Below are 22,037 nucleotides of genomic sequence, written 5' to 3'. Positions count from 1 at the left end.
GCAAACATCCTAAAACTAGGGTCAGCAATCAAAAAGCAGACATCACAAAACCACACAGGAACGAGTTAGGCTGGGACCTTTAGTGAGCTCAAATGTGGAGGCCATTTGCATGACACAATATAGAATCACCTTCAATAGAATCACTTCACCTTGAAAATTGTCATTCATTTAGCTTCATGTCATTCTCAAATCCATTTTGACTTTTATTCTTACATTGATCACAAACAGTGAAGAACACAACGAGTACTCCACACAATAAGCTAACTATTATTTAAAGAGTACTTCACTTTTTAAATTAAAATTACCCTATCCTTGGTATATACGACTTTCTTCTTTCTGATATACACAATTGGTGTCATATCAATAAATCCTGATGCTTCCAAGCGTTATATGACAGTAATGGGTCCATTGAGTTAGTTTGAGCTCAAAAAAGTGCAACAATTCATCATAAATGTACACCACACATCCCCGGGGGTTTAATAAAAGTCAACTGAAGCAAATCAATGGGTTTTTGTAAGAAAAATATCCATATTTAAAATATAAAGTAATATATAATATAAAGTAAAATATATAGCTTCCGATGGACCGCCTGTCATATTCAACTTATGAAAAAGGTGTAACGTATCACAAGAATGTAGCGCAAGCATTTTGATCTACGAGAGGCATTACATTTTCTGTGTAAGTTGAATATGGAAGATGGTCTGCCAGAAGCTAGATACTTTATTTTATGAAGTTTTAAATAACCCATCGATTCGCTTCAGAAGGCCTTCGGAGCTGTGTGGAGTATGTTTATTATGGATGGATGTGTTTTTTTGAGCTTCAAACTCAATGGACCCCATCACTGCCATTATAAAGCATGGAAGTTTCAGGATATTTTTATTAATATATAAAAATCCAATTGTGTAAATCAGAAAGAAGAAAGTCATATACTGTACACCTAGGATGGCTTGACGGTGACGGTAAATCATGGGGTAATTTTCATTCTAAAGTGAACTAATCCTTTAAGTAATTTAAATAATTTTGCAAAAAGACAAATTTGGACATCAGCTGAAACTCTTAATCAAATGAGGGCTTTAGCTTCTTCAAAACTTGAGTCACAGTCAGTTAGCACAGAAGTTAACTCCCAAATATAATGATTATAAATGTATTTACTGTTACTTTTGATCAAATGAATGCATCCTTGCAGAATAAAAGTAATGAATTCAAATTAAACAAAGTAGCAGTAAACTTGCCCTTTCCTATAGTTTAATCCCACCAGGAGTTTGCGGTGGTAAATTTTCCCGCTTTGAGACGGAAGTATGACCAAAATCTTACAAGTAAACCACAGCAATAAGAAATTCATTAATAAGTAAAAAGTAATCAAGTAAATGGCCAGTAATTAAATAACTTATAAAAAAATGACAATAGGACAAATAAATACAACACAAAGATGCAAATACAAACGGTGCTTTAAGTTTAAGTAGGCTACTGTTTTTTCCCGTTGTTTTTTTGTTTAACATTAACGACACAGACATGTGCGTGTATAGGCTAGCTCTAGGCTATATTAGGTTGCTTTCACTTTAAGACCTACAGTAATGCACAGATCCAATACCAACACGCGTCCCAATCTTGTTCACTCAAGACATAACTGCCAATATGGACATAAGTAAAATTATGTGTGTATTTGATTGATCAATGACATTAAGCCTAAAAGGAACACATTCAGTATCTGATGTCGGTCCATGTGTCAGTACTGAATTAAATTTGTGTTTTATATTGCTTTTACCCTTACAAAAATGGACCATGGTTTTACTACAGATAAAACCAAAAAAACATGGTTATTGTAGTTAACCATGGTAGCCACAAATAACCATGGTCTTGCTACTCTAACCATGGTATTTGTGGTAAAACTGTGGTTATATAAATGGTAATCCATTAGCCAAATAACCATGGTTACTACATGTTACTATAATAAAACCATGGTTATTTTCACAAAGGTATCAACCCTTTTTTTAGTGCTATCATACTTTTTATTTTGTCATTTATCCACCTTGAGTAATCGCTTTGCCAGGTCCTTGGCGCTTATGTGAGACGGCAGGTGAAAAATGGAATGATTCGACTTCACTCTCACAATCATTGAACTGTAAGGACTGAAGAACTATTAGCTGAAGAATAAAATCCATTTTCTGTGTATGTGTCAAACACTCTAAAGCACTGCGGGAGCATTTAATTGAGCATTAGAGGTAGCATTACATGAATGTAGGAAAATTACGACATATTTAAAATTGTCATCATTACATCATCAATACATCAGTAAATTTTAAGACTTTTTAAGGCCTAAAAATCTGATTTTGACTTTTTTTTTTTTTTTTTACTTTTTAAGACCCTGTGGAAACCCTGAAATTTTTTATTTTTGGGTGAACTGTCCCTTTAAGATGAACAGAAAGTCAGTCGCGTGACACAAATCACAACTAAAAGACAGCTGAGGTTCTTTACAATACATTTAGAGTATTAAACAATACTGAACTGAGCTGCTCCCAGAGAGCTCATTATCTGCTTCTTTCCCACCATGCACTAGCAGCCAGAAAAATGAGCCAAACATACAGAATGGACTCAATTTGACCAGTTTTGTGCGCTCAATCAATGGACTCTTAATCAGCTTGTATGGCGTGTTTGACTGAAGAGATAATGTAGCTTTGGATACAAGCTTTAGTTGTACTCTGTGTCATCTTGGATTTTGACCAGCATAGAAACTTCATTCTTTGTGTTATGTGTGTGTGTGTGAGTCTATGTGTGGCCTCACCATCCTGCAGATGGCTTTGGTGTCTTCTGAAAACTTGTCGCTGTATTCCTCTTCCTCCTCCTGCACCCTTTTCTCCACTTCTTCCCTCTTCACTCGCTCTTTGCGAGCTCGGAAAGGCGATCGGCCAGCGGTCATCTCATAGATCAGACAACCCAACCCCCACCAGTCTGGACTCATGCTATACCGCTCGTTATTGATCACCTCTGGAGCTGTCCGTTAATACAGTTTGAGTTCATCAATCAATAAACATTTCAATGTTTCATATTGCCATGAATAGATATCTAGTAGGACTGAGTGGTGCAGCTAAAAACAAATCTCTATATTTTTCAGCCTTTCGATTATATTTGGTATATACTAGCATTCAAAATGTTGGGGTCTGCATGATTTTTTTCATGTTTTTGAAAGAAGTCTATTATGCTCACAGAGGCTGCATTTATTTGATCAAAAACACAGTAAAACAGTAATATTGTGAAATTGTGTTACAATAAAAAATAGTTTACTATAGTAATATATTTTAAAATGTAATAATTTATTTTCAGCATCACTATTCCAGTCTTCAGTGTCACATAATCTTTCTGAAATCCTTCTAATATGCTGTAAACACTTTCTGTTTTTGGATGAATATTCTTTGATAAATAGAAAGTTAAAAAGTACAGCATTTACTTAAAAATAAAAATCTTGTGACACTTTAAATGTCTTTACTGTAATTTCTGATCAATTTAATGCATCCTTGCCATTAAAAAGTATGAATTTCTTTTTCTATTTTTAAAGAAATTTTGAATGGTGTTGTAAATCAATACATTTAATATTAAAAAATGCATTAAAAAGTAATGATTTATTCATAAATGAGAGATGCCATTTCGCTTCAATTTTAAATCCCCTGCAAAATCATGAATATTTTACACATTTATAAATCAATACAGCTAAATATCATTACCCATATAGCCCACAGTTCCCACTCGACCACGGATCTGTTCTCCATCAGGCACTTTAATGGCCAGTCCCAAGTCTGAGATTCGGATATGACCTGTATGGATAGAGAGGGAGTAGTAGCAAACAATTAAGTTGAATTAATTTATTATATAATATTATATAATTCTAATTATTTAACAACAAGTTAAATTAATTTATTGTTGCATTTCCCAATTTACTAAACTTTAACTGACTGAACATTCTAATTATTATTTATATGTATTTTATATTTCTATAAAATGTAAAATATATTTTGAAATTGGGGCTTTTAATTAAAGATTTATGCATGGTCTAAAGAGCACGGTGCAGGTGCACTTAGGGCTTGTCCGAAACCACTTTTGCTAGTTTAAAGACAGAAAAAAAAAGTTGGCATAGCAGGCACATGTTCTAAAAGGGTTGACCCTATTCTCTTAATGAGTCACGGGTGTGTTTTGGGTGTAATAATGTGCACCAGAGTCTCATCTCCCATTCTATTTAAAAGCCAGTTTTGGATTCACTATTTATTTACATGGCGGAATTTGCGAGCGGAAAGATGCTTCTCCAGAGAGGAATCCTTTTATTTTTAATATTTAAAAATGTTTGTGTGTTGCTGCGCATCCCTGTGTGTGTAATAAGCAAAGTGTACGCATGTTGTGCACCTGCCTATAGGCACACTTTACTAAAGCACGCGCCCCTTCAATAACACAAAAAACTACTGTGCTTTTAGACCAGGTTTCAGTTGGTCAATGCCATAGTTGGTTTCAGTTGCCTCAAAATAGCAATGCGCCAACAATGTGCCTCGTTTGCGAACCATGGGTGCAAATGGATTTGCTATTAAAAAAACATGGTGCACGAAATGAAAAAGGATAATTGCGACAGGCTGAAATTAGCAAAAAACACTTGCGTAGCACCTGGCATCACATTGCGCCAGTTGTATGATAAGCCCTTTAGTCATTGAAATAAATAAATGGTAACACTTTAAAATAAGGCTCATCTGTTAGGCCGGGGACACACTGCATGTGTGCCGTGAGTGTCTCGGCTGCGTGGCGTGTCCGTTTTTATTTCGGCTCCCATGTTAACCGGTTAGAGCTTGCATACTGCCTGTGTCTCGCGCGAAACGCCACGCTTGCAGAAACGCCACGCTTGCAGTGTGTCTCCGGCCTTAAAGGTCCCTTAAAGGTTCTTCGCGTGTTTTCGAAGCTTTGATTATGTTTACAGTGTGCAATATAACATGAGTTCATGTTTCGCGTGTAAAAAAACTGTATTTTTCACACAATTGACTTATCTGTACAGCGCTGTTTCCTCTGTCCTAAAAACAGCCTGATGATTTCCTTGTTCTATGAAGTCCCTCCTTCAGAAATATGTAACGAGTTCTGATTGGGCCAGCGCTTCCCGTGTTGTGATTGGACAGCAGCTTAGCGCACTTTGCCCGGAAAGGTCCCGCCTCTTACCATAACGGGGAGATGCAAGCGCTGAATGCGTGCTCTTCTCCACGTGGGAGAGCAGCAAGACCACGCCCCCTTTTTTGCGTGTTCTTGTGGGCGGAGGGTTAGTCAACAAACGGTTCTAGTGACGTCATTACATCCCTGCACTTCCTGCTGTAGTCCAAACCGGCCATTCGCTGTAGGCTTTGAAAGGGAACTTCTGTTAAATAAAATATTTTGCTTGGCATTGAACTTTGAGCTTTATAATTTTACAGGTATTATTTATGCTCTAACAGCGACATTACACACTAACTCAAGTTTAAGGGAATCGCGAAGAACGGGACCTTTAAAGATTAGTTCATGTATTAACTAGCATGAACTAACCATGAGCAATACATTTGTTACTGTATTTACTCATTTTTGTTAATGTTAGTTAATGAAAATACAGCAGTTAATAGTTTGTTAATGTTAGTTCACAGCGCATTAACTAATGTTAGCAAGATTTTAATAATGCATTAGTAAATGTTGAAATTAACATTAACAAAGATTAATAAATGCTTTATTAGTGCAGATCATTATTAGGTCATGTTAACTAATGTAGTTAACTAATGTTAACTAATGAACCTTATTCTAAAGTGTTACCAAATAAATAATGGAATGTATCCATACATAAATATTGAAACAATCTTGTCATACATATAACAACAACAACAAAAAAAATCTCTTTAATAATGGAGTCATGTTTAGTTTGAGCTTTTGTGTGAACTGAAAAAAACTTGGTATCAGATGGAAGCCAGTATCAGGAAAGGAGAACATTTCTTGACTTACCATTATCATCTAAAAGTATATTCTCCGGTTTTAAATCCCTAGAATGAAAGAAAGCAACGTAAAATGTCTCAACCATAGAATTTCATTATCATTTTATGAGGATGGGCGTATTTGAGGATAGTGTAGAGTCACACATTGGTTCCTGCCCACCTGTAGACGATAGACTCTCTGTGCAGGTGATCTAGACCACAGCAGATCTCGGCACCATAGAACTGCACACGATCCTTCTCGAAGCCCGGCGTTCCCATGTTATAGATGTGAAACTTCAGATCGCCACCATTCATTATGGTCAGCACCAGACACAGGGCATCTTTGGTCTCATACGCGTACGCTAAACTAACCTGAGAGAAGAGGATGAGCAGAGTACATTTTTTCCCCTTTTTAAGTATACAAGCTGTTAGCAAGTCTTCATTGGATAAAAAATATTGGACAGAGACAGAAGGGTACTGAGGAATACGCATTTGAGCCTTTAATGCCTGGCCACTTGCGAATGGAACCCCCAAGATGGATGTTTATACCAGGTGTAAACATGACCAGAGTAAAAGGAGGAAAAGAGATGATGGATAACAGATAGATGAATGAATCCACTTACCACAAACCTGCTGTTGACCTTCTCCAGAATCTGCTTCTCATTTAGAGCCATGGCCTCCCCTTTTCTCTTCTTTATCCTTTTCTTCTCAAGCTTTTTACAAGCATACATTTTACCTGTGGCTCTCACTTGGCACGCACACACCTGGGCAGGGATGGACATATATTATCACCACGCACTCACGCACGCACGCACGCACGCACAAAAAGTTACTTGATGTCTTAAAGGGTTAGTTCACCCCAAAATTAAATTTATGTCATTAATTAACTCTACACCCGTAAGAACATCTTCGGAACACAGTTTAAGATATTTTATATTTAGTCCGACATACGTATCTAAGTGTAGGCACACTATACTGTCCATGTCTAGAAAGGGAATTAAAATATCATCAAAGTAGTCTATTAAAGCATCGAAAATATATTTAGGTCCAAAAATAACAAAAACTACTACTTTATTCAGCATTGTCTTCTCTTCAGTGTTTTTTTTTTAAAACCTCAAATAAAGATTCAAACGGTCATGAATCAGCGAATTGATTCATGATTTGGATCGCATGTCAAACTGCCAAAATCACGTTACATTGGCGATCTGAATCATGAATCAATCCGCTGATTCATAACCGTTTGAATCTTTATTTGAGGTTTGAAGAGAAGACAATGCTGAATAAAGTCAGAGTTTTTGTTATTTTTGGACCAAAATGTATTTTCGATGCTTCAAGAGATTCTAATTAACCAACTGATGTCACATATGGACTACTTTGATGATGTTTTTATTCCCTTTTTGGACATGGACAGTATAGTGTGCATACACTTAGATGAACTCTCGGATTAAATATAAAATATCTTAAACTGTGAAGATGAACGGAGGTCTTACAGGTGTGGAACGACATTAGGGTGAGTCATTAACAACATAAATTTCATTTTTTTCAAAATTAAAATTCTGTCAATTACTCACTCTTATGTTTTTCCAAACCTGAATGAAATTTATTTCTTCTCTTGAACAAAAAAAAAGAAGATATTTTGAAGAATGTTGGTAAGCAGACAGTTGATGGTAACCATTGACTTCCATACTATTTTTTTAAAATATGAAATATTTTAAAAATATATAAAATATAAAATATCTTCCTTTTAGTTCAACAGAAGAAATACACTCATACAGATTTGGAATAACATAAGGGTGAGTAAATTAAGACAGAATTTTCATTTTTGGCTGAACTATCAGTTTAGAGTTTGGTCACAAGGTTTGGCGAGTAAATGTTTTTTGAGTCGTTCATTGTCAATAGTGTAGCACAGCTCACACAAATCACTTTAAAACCAAGAAGCTTTCTGTTGGTCAGAGTGGTGAATTCGCATGACCAATGCATGACAAACTACACACCTGTGCACATATGTATTTAAACACGCTTGCCTATGGACTAAACACTTCATGTTTTACGTGCATGCCATCTCCATTCTCACCTATTCAAGCTTTTTGAAGTTTTTTTTCAATTTCAAAGTTTGCGTTCTCAAGCCACCAAACACCGTTGCCTTGCAAATGAACAGCCAGAACACATTGAAAGTTTTCCATTTTAGTTGAAGATGGTGTTGTGTAAGTAGGCCCAAAGTAAATAACTACTGATTTTTCACAACGGAAATTAATCAATCAAAAACTTACTTTAGGATGACATTTTTTTTTCTAGAGCTGTTCTACAGCCAAAACAATCTCTCTTTCATTAATTTCCTAAAATCCCTCAAATGTTCCTTTAAACCATCTGTATTGTAAAAAGTACTATATAAATGAAGGTGACTTGACTTGACCAACACAAGACTGCATAGGTAATTTACGAGAAACTTCTGCTCACACAGATTCCTATTGAAATTACTGCATTTTGCTCGTGAAGTTTTGCAGGGCAATGTTAAAATGTCACAGCTCCTTTACAAGACAGCATCTTAACTGAAATGAAACATGGCTGATTTGCTCAATTTTGTGGGTGAAATCCAATTTGATTGGGAGTTTTGTGTGAGGGTGAAAAAGTTCAAGTTTAGTCACCAACAAAATGCTGCTTGGTTTGAAAGTGACTTCATACATTGCTACACCATTGACCTTTTTCATCATAGACCTTTTTGCGAAATGCCACTAATTTAACTGCACCGGCAACTCTGCACAGCACACAAATAATGCTCTTTATGCGAGTTAGACAGGAGACTTGACTCAAAACTGGTTCCAAAAGCATTTGATGTTAGCATCTGGCTAAGGTAACAATAGCAACAACTGAATAGAAATTTTGGGTTATTAGGTGGAACAATGATATAATGGATATAATAATAATAATTATTATAATCATCAATAATTCTTTTAGTCATATTTCAAGCTTTCTAAGCTTGTTGCAATGAATTCTGGGACTACTTTATCCACAATGAATATACATGCACTGCTTATTTACTGTTTAGCCAAAATAAGGCACCTAAAAAATATGATGTAGCATCAGTTTGATGTAGCTGCCTACATTTCAAAACAGCCTTTGCATCAGGAGCGCACTTTTGATGTCCAAAATGACTGTCTAGGTAGGCAGCTCACTGTTTATTTTTTTGGTGTTTTTTTAATACAGAGCAAATTAGGAAATATTTAGTACACACAGAGTGCAGGTCATCTCTTTTCACAATACCCTCACCTCTCCAAAGCCTCCTTTCCCCAGAACTCTATACTGCCGAAATGTGTCTTTTGTGATGGACTGTCTGGAAAGGAAAGCACAAAATCTGATATCAAACCAGCACAGACAGGAGCCTGACAATTTACCATTCAAATCCATTAATAAATTACAAGTTGTACAAAATATTACAATTATAAAGCATAGACAATAAGAAACTCATATGTGAAAAAGCTTTCACAGAATTGTTTGCAGAAAAAGTGGGAAGGATTTCCCTAGGTTATATCTAGCATAGACTTGGACGCTGCAATGTAACTTGAACGCTTCATGACCCAAAAAAATACAGTTTGCTTTCATGTGTTGAGCTGTTACCAATTACACTAACAAATAATTCAAATGGATCAGAGTCTGCGCAGACATAACAGCTGAATATGATTTAGCCAATTGAAACAAAATCTGGACGTCTGGTTTAAGCAGAGCAAAAAACTTCTTTCAGCAAACTAAAAGAATGAAATAGACAACTTTTAATTTAGACTAAAAACAGGCAGAGAAAAAGGAGATAAAAGTGTGTAATCAACCTTTCCAGCATTTTCCATTGGAGGAAGCGGTCGAAGTACATGCTGTTCTGATAGTCAGAGAATGGAGCACCACTTAAGTAGTCATGAAGAACTCTGTTGAGATGTAAAACAGCATGGAGACTGTTAGAACATAAGCAGCACTGTTAGTGCAGTAGACTGACTTCAGGTGAACAATGACACTTTTCTTTTAGAGCTGCTGTACAGCATTGCATCATTGAATCTTTTCCCTGTTATTATCATTGTAAATCTCCTTTAAAAAATGTATATTGATAGTGCGCTATATACATAAATATGACTTAATTTACAACAAAAAATGAAAATTACTCCATGATTTACACACCCTCAAATCATCCTATGTGTATATGACACATTGACGAAAAAAATCACAAAAAAAGACGAGAAGAGATATTTAAAAAAATGTCCTGGCTCTTCCAAGCTTTATAATGGCAGCCCAAAATCTGAAGCCCAAAAAACTGTATCCATCCATTATAAAAGTACTCCACGTTGATAAAGGCCTTTTGAAGTGAATCGATGGATTTTCGTAAGAAAAATATCCATATTTAACACGTTATGAAGTAAAATATCTAGCTTCCGGCAGACTGGCTTCCATATTCTACTTACGGAAAAAAGCATAACTGGCAATGATGCTGGACATAGTGTAAGTGTTTTGATCTGCGAGAGGAGTTAAATTTTTTTCATGAGGTGAATATGGAAGGTGGTCCGCCAGAAGCTAGACTTTTTACTTTATATCCATTAAATATGGATATTTTTCTTTAAAAAAATATCTTCAAAAGCCCCCGGAGCCGTGTGAATTAATTTTATAATGGTGGATACACTTTTTTGATTTTCAAATTTTGGGCTACCATTTACTGCCATTTTAAAGCTGGAAAGAGCCAGGACTTTTTTTTATATAACTCTGACTGAATTAGTCTGAAAGAAGAATGTCATATACACCTAGGATGATTGGAGGGTGAGTAAATTGAGATAATTTTACTTTTTGGGTGAACTATCCCTTAAACTTGACAAAAAATGCAACCAGAAGCAATGTGTGTTACTTTAGGGATACATTTTTTTGTAAAATGAGCAATATCCTAGAAAAACTACACAACCCTTAAATCTGCAGACTGTCTTTTCTATATAGTATGCAACATTAGATTTATATTGAAAAAAGTACAGTCAGTATGTGAAAGGTGGCCAGATCAGTGTATCTGGGGCTAATTTTGCCCCAAATGACAGTTACAGCATGTGCCCACTTATGGCAATGCTTATTACATACGCTACAGTTAGAAGTAGATCTTTTTTCAAAGATATTAGTTTTATTTCTGGCAAAGGATTTCCATTTCAGATAATGTTCTTTGTATTTTTTATCCATCCAGAAAAAATGAATCATGGTTTAAAAAAAAAAAAAAAAAGATTGATATCATTGAAAATGATAAGAAATGGTTCTGAATTATAATTTCTAAATTTGACACTGAAGACTTTACATTTTAAAATATATTAAATTAGAATAATTGTAATAGTATTTCATAATTCTGTTTTAGTGGTATAGTTGATCAAATAAATGCAGCCTTGGTGAGCATTAGAAACGTCTAAACTGTAGTATACTTCTCATCACTGCTGAAGAACATATCTTTAGCAAATAGTGCAAGTATACTAACTAATATAAAACCATTGTATAATAAGTTTTAATTTATATAATATTTAATCTATATACATATTATTTAATACAAATCTTAAAAAAATACCACAAGATATCTTTAACAAGAACAGTTGGGGCCAAGGTTAAAATATTTGCATTTCCTTAGTTTAAGAGGTCCAGGTGTGTACAAGCGTATTTGCAATTATCTTACTGTCGACAGTCACTGAAGATCTCCTTGCAGGGGCTCAGTTCTAGATTTTCTCTGCATCTTTCAGCAAGACCTTCAGCAACATCCACACACTCAGAGGACTGTCAGAGAAACAACATGCTCTGATTACTGATGCCCACTGGGACATTTAAGATCCAAAACCACACACACACACGCACGCACGCACGCACGCACACACACACACACACACACACACACACACACACACACAGGCACACGCACATGCGCAGTAAAGTTAAACCAAATCACACCTGCTTGGTGAGAAACTTCTTGATGATCTCATCTCCTCGGCTCTTCCTCTTCTCATCTGGTGCCACCTCGTAGTCCTCCTAAATGACCAGATGAAAATAAACTACTTTTATCAACTACTGAACATTGAGACAAACAAGCCACGACATAAAATATAAATGATATCTTATGACTCAATCCAATTAATTTAGAAGTTAATGAAATATTAGCTAGCCTCAGGAGCCAGTCTAATGTATATTGCACATAAAAATGCCAAACTGCAGTTTCTGGGGCTCAGGGAGATCAGGTTTTTAATTTAAGTCGTCCACTGAGAAAAATAAATGGGTTTACAAGTTCTGAGCTCTTCCTGTGATCCTAAGTTTCATACCATTAAAGGGATGGTTCACCCAAAAATGTATTTATCATTTACTCACCCTCAAGTATACATGGGTGGCTTGCTCAGGGGGGGACACTAAATATTCAACTAAATATCCAAATAAATTGAATTACTAAACTAAATAAACTCATATTATCAACTAAATTACTGATCTGCACACTTTGTTGCTATATGACAACTGAAATTAGCTAGATGACATCACTGTTTTCTCCAGAGCAGCTGTACAGCCGAATCAAATTCTGTTGCATTATTTTCCTGTTTAACACCGTGAAGCTGCTTGGAAATAATTGGAATTGTAAAAAGCACTAAATAAAGTTGACTTGACTTGCTTTTGAAGTTGATGGGCCCCATTGACTTATTGAAAAAAATACTATGGAAATCAATCAGGCCTAACTGTTTGGTTACCGGCATTCTTCAAAATATCTTCTTTTGTGTTTGGGGGTGAGTAAATGATGACATTTTCATTGTTGGGTGAACTATACCTTTAAGATCAAACTGATTTGAACAGAATTATACACACTTCACTCTCAGTTATTTCCAATTTATATAACCATAATGACACTTTGAAATTTTAAAACATGTTTTTGCATGTTTGTTTGTTTTCCGATTCAATGAAAGCCATTATTTTTGACCTCACTGACTTACATAGAATGGACAAAAACTGAAACATTCTTCCAAATATCTTCATTTGCGATCCATAGAATAAAGAAAGTTAGGTTTGGAACAGCAAGTAAATGATGACAGAATCATAATTTTTTTGAGTGAACCATTAATTCAGCAATAATACATTAAATAATAACTATCGTTAACTAAAACAAACATAAAATATTAACATTCGTTTTTGTAAATTCAAATAAAGCAACAATAAAATATACATTTAAGATGAAATACTTCAACTTATTTTATTTTGCTTTGTTGTCAAGACATTATTTCTAATTAGTTGAAGTTTAAGTACTAAAATTAATCAAAACTATAATATAAATTAAAGTTGCTTTATTACTAGGGGTGCAGCAACAGAATTTGTAGGGGGTATCCAATATAAAATGCTGTGCCGTTATTTTAGAGGCCCTGTTTACACCTGATATTAAGATGCGTTTTGGTCAATTGGATCACAAGTAGACGAGGGAGACACATTCTTGATAGACCACGCCAAACACAGGGAGGGTGTGTTTTAGAAGTCAGAAATAGCAAGAGAACACTGTGCTTGGTACGTTTTTCGTCTTCGATCCAAACTTGGGTCTCCAGTCAACAGCTTCAAACCCGTCTGGCTAGCGCGCTTCAGGCAGAGAACGGGGTCTTTTGCAGCCGTTCGAAGACATTCGACCACATGCTCGTTTACACTGCGAAACTTTTCTAATGCATTTTTGACTACCTTTGGAAGTGGTCAAAAGCTCAAAATGTTTTAGACCCCGTTTACACCCGTATTCAGAGTCGTCCGATTGTGATTTGATCGACCAAAATGTCTTACCAGGTGTAAACAGGGCCTATAGTATAATCCATTTCAGAACTCAAAGTATGTACAACAACTGTGGTAAGTCACATTATAATGTATGCAAGACAATTTCCTCCTGTCCAAGTAGGTTTTCTATGGTCATTATAAGCTGCAACGTGGACCAGACCTCAAAGATCTAGTCACATGAGACTAATGTGGATCAGACTTTGTGCCGATACTCAAAAATGAGTAATGAAGACTAATGAAACCGAGTCAGACAGAGAGTATTCAGTAAACTCATATCACTTATTCAACACTGGAAAAAAGAAACTACATCCAGTGAGTTCACCATTACTGACGGTATCCGATTCTATATTCTGAATGTGGAAGAGGCATCATGTAATTGAGTCTGCGAGTGATTACACAATGAATGAGCTCCACAGTCTGGCACGTCCTTTCCCTTAGGGCCGTAAATGAGCCTGTGTGTGTGTGGTATGGGGGGTAATACTTGATGACACCCTCATCAACACACTCTCCAGCCCTCGTGCTCTGTGGATCCCATTACGCAAGACTCTCCATGACCACCTGCCCCCCTCTCAGTTCCATCCTGAATGATGTAAACACATACACACATGATCTCGCACCCACAACGAAGCATATGTACCCACAAATAGGTTGTCACACAAATCACGTGTCCGCACTCACGTCACACGGTCCTGCTGTAGAGTACGAAAGGAATATACACATATGCTTCACAACCGCACACACATGCTTCATGAAGCCCACCGTGTGACTTCAGGTTGCTTGGTAACCAGCCAGTCAACACGGCAGGATTCCATAAGGTCCTGGAGCGCCACAGCACAGCCCAGCAGCGTCACTAAATACATTGAACGTCATTACATAGTGGGGGACTGTGTGTGTGTGTGTGTGTGCGTGTTTGAGAGAGAGAGAGAGTGCATACTGTGCCTCGACACATACAGAATGATTTCCATTCCACTTAACACATTTGGCAACTCTTTCAGTGGAAGATTGCCTTGAGTAGTGGCGAAGAAAAGAATGTTACATGGAATGTTCATAGTTTAATAGAAGTCAAGTTCTATTGAAATAATTTCAACTAGTTGTATTCATTGTGGAAGCTCAAACATGCTTGCATAACACATTTATCGAAAGAAAGAAAAAAATCATCAAGGAGGCAATAAATTGAAAGTCAAGTCAAGAATCCTGGAATAATGTTATCACAAGACAAAAATATTAAGCAGTACAACTGTTTTCAACATTGCTGATTATCATAAATGTTTTTTAAGCAGCAAATCAGCATATTAGAATGATTTCTGAAGGATCATGTGACACTGAAGACTGGAGTAATGATGCTGAAAATTAAACCAAATGAATAAATTACATTTTAAAATAAATTAAAATAGAAAACAGACATTTTAATTATAATACTTCTTTTACAATAATACAGTTTTTACTTTATTTTTGATTAAATAAATCCAGCCTTTGTGAGCAGCAGAGACTACTGACCACAAACTTTTGAATGTTAGTATAATTTTTGTTATTATTATGATAATATAATAATATTGTTATATACCAATACTTTTGTATTTTATATATATATATATATATATATACAGTCTTGTTCAAAATAATAGCAGTACAATGTGACTAACCAGAATAATCAAGGTTTTTCGTATTTTTTTTATTGCTACGTGGCAAACAAGTTACCAGTAGGTTCAGTAGATTCTCAGAAAACAAATGAGACCCAGCATTCATGATATGCACGCTCTTAAGGCTGTGCAATTGGGCAATTAGTTGAATTAGTTGAAAGGGGTGTGTTCAAAAAAATAGCAGTGTGGCATTCAATCACTGAGGTCATCAATTTTGTGAAGAAACAGGTGTGAATCAGGTGGCCCCTATTTAAGGATGAAGCCAACACTTGTTGAACATGCATTTGAAAGCTGAGGAAAATGGGTCGTTCAAGACATTGTTCAGAAGAACAGCGTACTTTGATTAAAAAGTTGATTAGAGAGGGGAAAACCTATAAAGAGGTGCAAAAAATGATAGGCTGTTCAGCTAAAATGATCTCCAATGCCTTAAAATGGAGAGCAAAACCAGAGAGACGTGGAAGAAAACGGAAGACAACCATCAAAATGGATAGAAGAATAACCAGAATGGCAAAGGCTCAGCCAATGATCACCTCCAGGATGATCAAAGACAGTCTGGAGTTACCTGTAAGTACTGTGACAGTTAGAAGACGTCTGTGTGAAGCTAATCTATTTTCAAGAATCCCCCGCAAAGTCCCTCTGTTAAAAAAAAGGCATATGCAGAAGAGGTTACAATTTGCCAAAGAACACATCAACTGGCCTAAAGAGAAATGGAGGAACATTTTGTGGACTGATGAGAGTAAAATTGTTCTTTTTGGGTCCAAGGGCCACAGGCAGTTTGTGAGACGACCCCCAAACTCTGAATTCAAGCCACAGTACACAGTGAAGACAGTGAAGCATGGAGGTGCAAGCATCATGATATGGGCATGTTTCTCCTACTATGGTGTTGGGCCTATTTATCGCATACCAGGGATCATGGATCAGTTTGCATATGTTAAAATACTTGAAGAGGTCATGTTGCCCTATGCTGAAGAGGACATGCCCTTGAAACGGTCGTTTCAACAAGACAATGACCCAAAACACACTAGTAAACGGGCAAAGTCTTGGTTCCAAACCAACAAAATTAATGTTATGGAGTGGCCAGACCAATCTCCAGACCTTAATAAAATTGAGAACTTGTGGGGTGATATCAAAAATGCTGTTTCTGAAGCAAAACCAAGAAATGTGAATGAATTGTGGAATGTTGTTAAAGAATCATGGAGTGGAATAACAGCTGAGAGGTGCCACAAGTTGGTTGACTCCATGCCACACAGATGTCAAGCAGTTTTAAAAAACTGTGGTCATACAACTAAATATTAGTTTAGTGATTCACAGGATTGCTAAATCCCAGAAAAAAAAAATGTTTGTACAAAATAGTTTTGAGTTTGTACAGTCAAAGGTAGACACTGCTATTTTTTTGAACACACCCCTTTCAACTAATTGCCCAATTGCACAGCCTTAAGAGCGTGCATATCATGAATGCTGGGTCTCATTTGTTTTCTGACAATCTACTGAACCTACTGGTAACTTGTTTGCCACGTAGCAATAAAAAATATACTAAAAACCTTGATTATTCTGGTTAGTCACATTGTACTGCTATTATTTTGAACAAGACTGTATATATATATATATATATATATATATACATATTATACACACACTCACCTAAAGGATTATTAGGAACACCATACTAATACTGTGTTTGACCCCCTTTCGCCTTCAGAACTGCCTTAATTCTACGTGACATTGATTCAACAAGGTGCTGAAAGCATTCTTTAGAAATGTTTGCCCATATTGATAGGATAGGACAATCTTGCAGTTGATGGAGATTTGTGGGATGCACATCCAGGACACGAAGCTCCCGTTCCACGAAATCCCAAAGATGCTCTATTGGGTTGAGATCTGTTGACTGTGGGGCCTATTTTAGTACACTGAACTCATTGCCATGTTCAAGAAACCAATTTGAAATCATTCAAGCTTTGTGACATGGTGCATAATCCTGCTGGAAGAATCCATGTTCTCATTCTGTTTATGGCAAATTCTGACTATCATCTGAATGTCTCAACAGAAATTGAAACTCATCAGACCAGGCAAAATTTTTCCAGTCTTCAACTGTCCAAATTTGGTGAGCTTGTGCAAATTGTAGCCTCTTTTTCCTATTTGTAGTGGAGATGAGTGGTACCCAGGGGGGTCTTTTGCTGTTGTAGTCCATCCGCCTCAAGCTTCACAAATGCTTTGCTGGATACCTCGTAACGAGTGGTTATTTCAGTCAAAGTTGCTCTTCTATTAGCTTGAATAAGTCGGCCCATTCTCCTCTGACCTCTAGCATCAACAAGGCATTTTCGCCCACAGGACTGCCGCATACTGGATGTTTTTCCCTTTTCACAGCATTCTTTGTAAACCCTAGAAATGGTTGTGCATGAAAATCCCAGTAACTGAGCAGATTGTGAAATACTCAGACTGGCCCGTCTGGCACCAACACCCATGCCACGCTCAAAATTGCTTAAATCACCTTTCTTTCCCATTTTGACATGGCCATGGCCACAGGTTTATAAAATCAAGCACTTCGCATTCAGACGCTTCTACAAACATTTGCCACCTGTGCAATAAATCCATTCATGAAATTTCCTCACTACTAAATATTTCAAATTCAACTGTTAGTGGAATTATAACAAAGTGGAAGCGGCATTACGTGGTAGTCCATGTAAAATCATAGAGCAGGGTCAGTGCATGCTGAGTGCACAAGTGCACAGAAGTCTCCAACTTTCTGCAGAGTCAGTAACTACTAACAAGAGACCTCCAAACTGTGTGTGGCCTTCAGATTAGCTCAAGAACCATGCAAAAACAGCTTCAATGGAATGGGCTTCCATTGATGAGCAGCTGCAGTGGTATTAAGCATGCCGCCACTGGACTCTAAAACAGTAGAGACGTGTTCTCTGGAGTGACGAATCATGCTTTTCTGTCTGGCAGTCCACTGGACGCGTCAGGGTTTGGCGGTTGCCAGGAGAACGGTACTTGCCTGACTGCACTGTGCCATAAGCAAAGTTTGGTGGAGGGGGCATTATAGTGTGGGGTTATTTTTCAGGGGTTGGGCTTGGCCCCTACATTTGAGTGAAAAGAACACAATGCTTTAGCATACCAAGATATTTTGGACATTTTCATGCTCCCAACTTTGTGGGAACAGTAAGGCAAGGCAAGGCAAGTTTATTTATATAGCACATTTCATGGCAATTCAAAGTGCTTGACATAGAAAGGAATTAAAATAGGGATAACAAATGAATAAGAAAAAGAATACAATGTATAAAAATAAAAATAGAAACAGTTGTATACAGTTGTATGCAGATAATTAAAAATAATAAAATGATGATAACCAAAGAAAAGAACAAAGGTAAACTTAACAGTTATAAAAAGAATTAAAAAAATGATGCATAGATAAGGTGCAATCAGTCGAACGTACAGTGCCACGGTGCTCATGGGAATGTACTGAGAGCATGGGAATGAACCCTTCCTGTTCCAAAATTACTGCACACCAGTGGACAAAGCAAGGTCCGTAAAGACATGGATGAGCAAGTTTGGTGTGGAGGAACTTAACTGGGCTGCAAAGAGTCTTGTGTTGTCAAAAATATAGATTTTTTAAATACGTATTGATACTTAAATATATGAAATTATATTTTGCATAATTGTACTAATTCCTACAGTTTATGTGCTCATACCCAAAGTGTGTGCACATAAAGCCACCTCTCAGTACTAAATTGAGTTATTTTTCACAGTTTATTGCACTTTAGCAGTAAAATACAAAAAATGCCGGTCTAGGCAGGTTTCACTTAAGAAACAGAAAAGAAAGAAAATGGATTTGTAACAGTATAATAGATCTGTGTGTCTGGTATTAAAGTGACAGCAGCCTAATATACCTACTGCCAATTATGAGAAAATATAGAAAGATCTATATGGCAGTTTTTCCCAAGGTTTTGATGTCAAAATTGTGGTAAGTGAAAATGCTGAGCGGCTAGTAACTTTGGAAAACCACTAGCCACAGTGGCTGGCGAGCAAAAAAGTTAATGTCAAGCACTGCTTGTGGCTATACTTGTAAAACAATGTTTATTGTTATGTTTATTCCCTGGCTTCAAGTACTTCCATTGTGAGCACTTTACTGGAACAGTAATTTTTACTGGCTACGTGCCACTGTTATTTTTTGCAGTTATCGTACCACAAATGCTGTTGGTTGAAGTTAAATCTGTACTGAACCCAGAAAACATTTTTATAGTGTTGTAGATGACAGTGACATTAGGAAAGGGGACACAGCTTAAATTCTGCTTTCGCTGCCATCTTTTGAATGGGAAATTATGGAATTTAAAGGGGAATTTGCTATGCCTGCATGTTAAAGGTCACCGCATGGAAAAAGGCAGCAAATACAAACACTCACGATCACACCACACACACACACACACACACACACACACACACACACACACACACACACACACGTTGGGTTTGCATGTTTTATGGGGACTTTCCAAAGATATAACGATTTTAATACCGTACAACCTGTATATTATATCCCCTAAACCTACCCATCACAGAACTCTTTCTGCATACGTTGCCAAAAAACTACTTAGCATGATCATAAGCTGTTTACCTTGGGGCCCAAAAAAATTCCCCACAAGGACAAGGATTTCAGATATTACCATCAATGTGGGGTAATTTTGTCCATATAACATAGGGTTTACAAGGAGCACACACACATATACAGAGAGAGAGAGAGCGAGATCCAATCATAATAGTGGTTTGAGAACAGACCTACGTCAGCAGCTCTGAATGGTACAGTAGAGCTACCAGGCTAAAACAAATGGTGGGCTGCCTCTGACACAGGGGAACTCGGCCAATCTGATGTATGAGATAACATCAGACTATTCCGCCTTCACCGAGATGGAAAAACAAAACCCGGACCAAAAAGGTCAGCGGCATACACATTTCATTTGTCTTTGTGTACACTAAAACCTAAATAACGTGTGAGGAGGTTTCTCACAATAAAGTTCTTGCGCTTCTTTCCTTCTGTCTCACACACAGAGATCTCACACAGAGCAGACACAGACAGTGCCGTCTAACTCGCCACAACAATTGAGATCCCGCTACCTTCTGACGTCAGAGCAGGCCTCAAAACCCCCCCCGGGCTCTTTCCTTATGGTGGCTCGCACAAACATGCACACTTGCTGCCGGCAGAACATATGCGTACATGCATCAAACACATTTAAGTATTTTCAGTTCAGTGCATCTCGGTTTACATTCAATTTGCCATGCAAAGCAGAATCCAGAACTCATTTTGATGTACGTCAGGTCATAAAGGGCACTTTTTCTTCTTTAGAATACAGTTTAAATGGCTAAATCTCACAAAGCCAAAAGTATGCAGAGTATTTTACCCTGTAAATCAAAACAAGTATTGACATTATTATCTATCTATCAATATACATATATACATAAATATATATATAGCGAGAGAGGGGGGGGGGGGGGGTTCTTCAGGGGATTATTTTTTTCTTACATTGTTTTTTATTTTATTTTTCATGACAATGCATTCAATTTTATCCTGATTCTCACTACCATATTCTCTGGGTGCTTTATTTCTGAGTTTGTTTGTAGTTGTTTTCATTATTTATTTTCATATGTAATGCGATATTACAAGTTATTCTGTTCTCATACAACAATTTTTTTCATTAAAATCTGCACACTATAACATATACATGTAGTACAACGTGTACTACTGTCCAAAAATTTGGGGTCAGTAAGATTTTTGTGACAGTCACACAAAAATATTAAGCAACACAAACATTTTCGATATAAGAGCACAAGAGACTTCTTTCAAAAACAGTTTTAAAAATGTTACAGACCACAAACTTCAGATTGATAGTATTTTATTTATTTTTTTGGCACTAAAGTAATAGGAATTGCGTTTTTTTTTCTTCTCACGACTCTAAAATAAGCTTTATTTACTTCAGGCAAAATATTATTTGGGGTAAAGCACAACTTTACCGTTCTCTGTGAGATACACCCAAAGGTAAATTCTCCAAACAAGGAACTATTATGATTTATTTCAATGGAAATAAGTGTTCATATATGCACCTTTAATGATAGCCATTTTTAATTTCTAAAATAACACGAAAACACACACGCACACAAAACACAAAAAAGTAATGAATTCAATCTATTAAAAAAATGAACTAAATGCAATGAATCACTCCTAACACTAAAATCTGTAATACATTTTGTAATACTGTAATACATAATTTTACGCAAATCTCTAAATTAATGTAGAAACAACATTAAGATGGTTAAATATTTGCTGAAATCTTTTTTTATTTATTTATATAGCGCTTTTACAATCACGATTGTGTCAAAGCAGCTTCACAGTGTCAAACAGGAATCTTTTATATGTACTATTAATGAATGGCAGTATCACCAATACCAAAACTGCTACTGATGACTTTAACAAGCTCATTGCTTCTGCGTAAATGAATACATGATGTTAGCTAAATGCATGATTTTTATTATCTTAAAACTGTGCATTTCTGACATATGGATATTCTTTTGACACAGTCACCTCTGATAATAGATTACTCTAAATTGTAGAAACATGCATTTTCTGTAAAGCTGTTTTGAAACGATGTATTGTGAAAAGCGCTATTCAAATAAAAGAGGG

At 36.4% G+C, this 22,037-nt stretch overlaps 1 protein-coding gene across 2 annotated transcripts in view; it reads right to left on the bottom strand.

Annotated features, from left to right (window-relative positions):
* Window positions 1-22,037, bottom strand: part of grk5l (G protein-coupled receptor kinase 5 like) — an 88,584-nt gene that overhangs the window by 11,027 nt on the left and 55,520 nt on the right. For both annotated transcript variants that reach the window (XM_067413209.1, XM_067413210.1), the window contains exons 4-12: window positions 11,895-11,972; window positions 11,626-11,723; window positions 9,776-9,868; window positions 9,222-9,285; window positions 6,578-6,718; window positions 6,136-6,326; window positions 5,986-6,023; window positions 3,720-3,809; window positions 2,783-2,991 (exon numbers count right to left, since the gene is read on the bottom strand). In XM_067413209.1, the coding sequence (XP_067269310.1) occupies window positions 2,783-2,991; window positions 3,720-3,809; window positions 5,986-6,023; window positions 6,136-6,326; window positions 6,578-6,718; window positions 9,222-9,285; window positions 9,776-9,868; window positions 11,626-11,723; window positions 11,895-11,972 (1,002 nt within the window). The remainder of the gene's footprint in view (window positions 1-2,782; window positions 2,992-3,719; window positions 3,810-5,985; window positions 6,024-6,135; window positions 6,327-6,577; window positions 6,719-9,221; window positions 9,286-9,775; window positions 9,869-11,625; window positions 11,724-11,894; window positions 11,973-22,037) is intronic.

Source organism: Pseudorasbora parva, chromosome 13 (assembly GCF_024679245.1).
Source record: "Pseudorasbora parva isolate DD20220531a chromosome 13, ASM2467924v1, whole genome shotgun sequence".
Taxonomy (NCBI): domain Eukaryota; kingdom Metazoa; phylum Chordata; class Actinopteri; order Cypriniformes; family Gobionidae; genus Pseudorasbora; species Pseudorasbora parva.
Note: the sequence above shows the minus strand (reverse complement) of the source record. Positions and strands in the feature narration are given on the sequence as shown.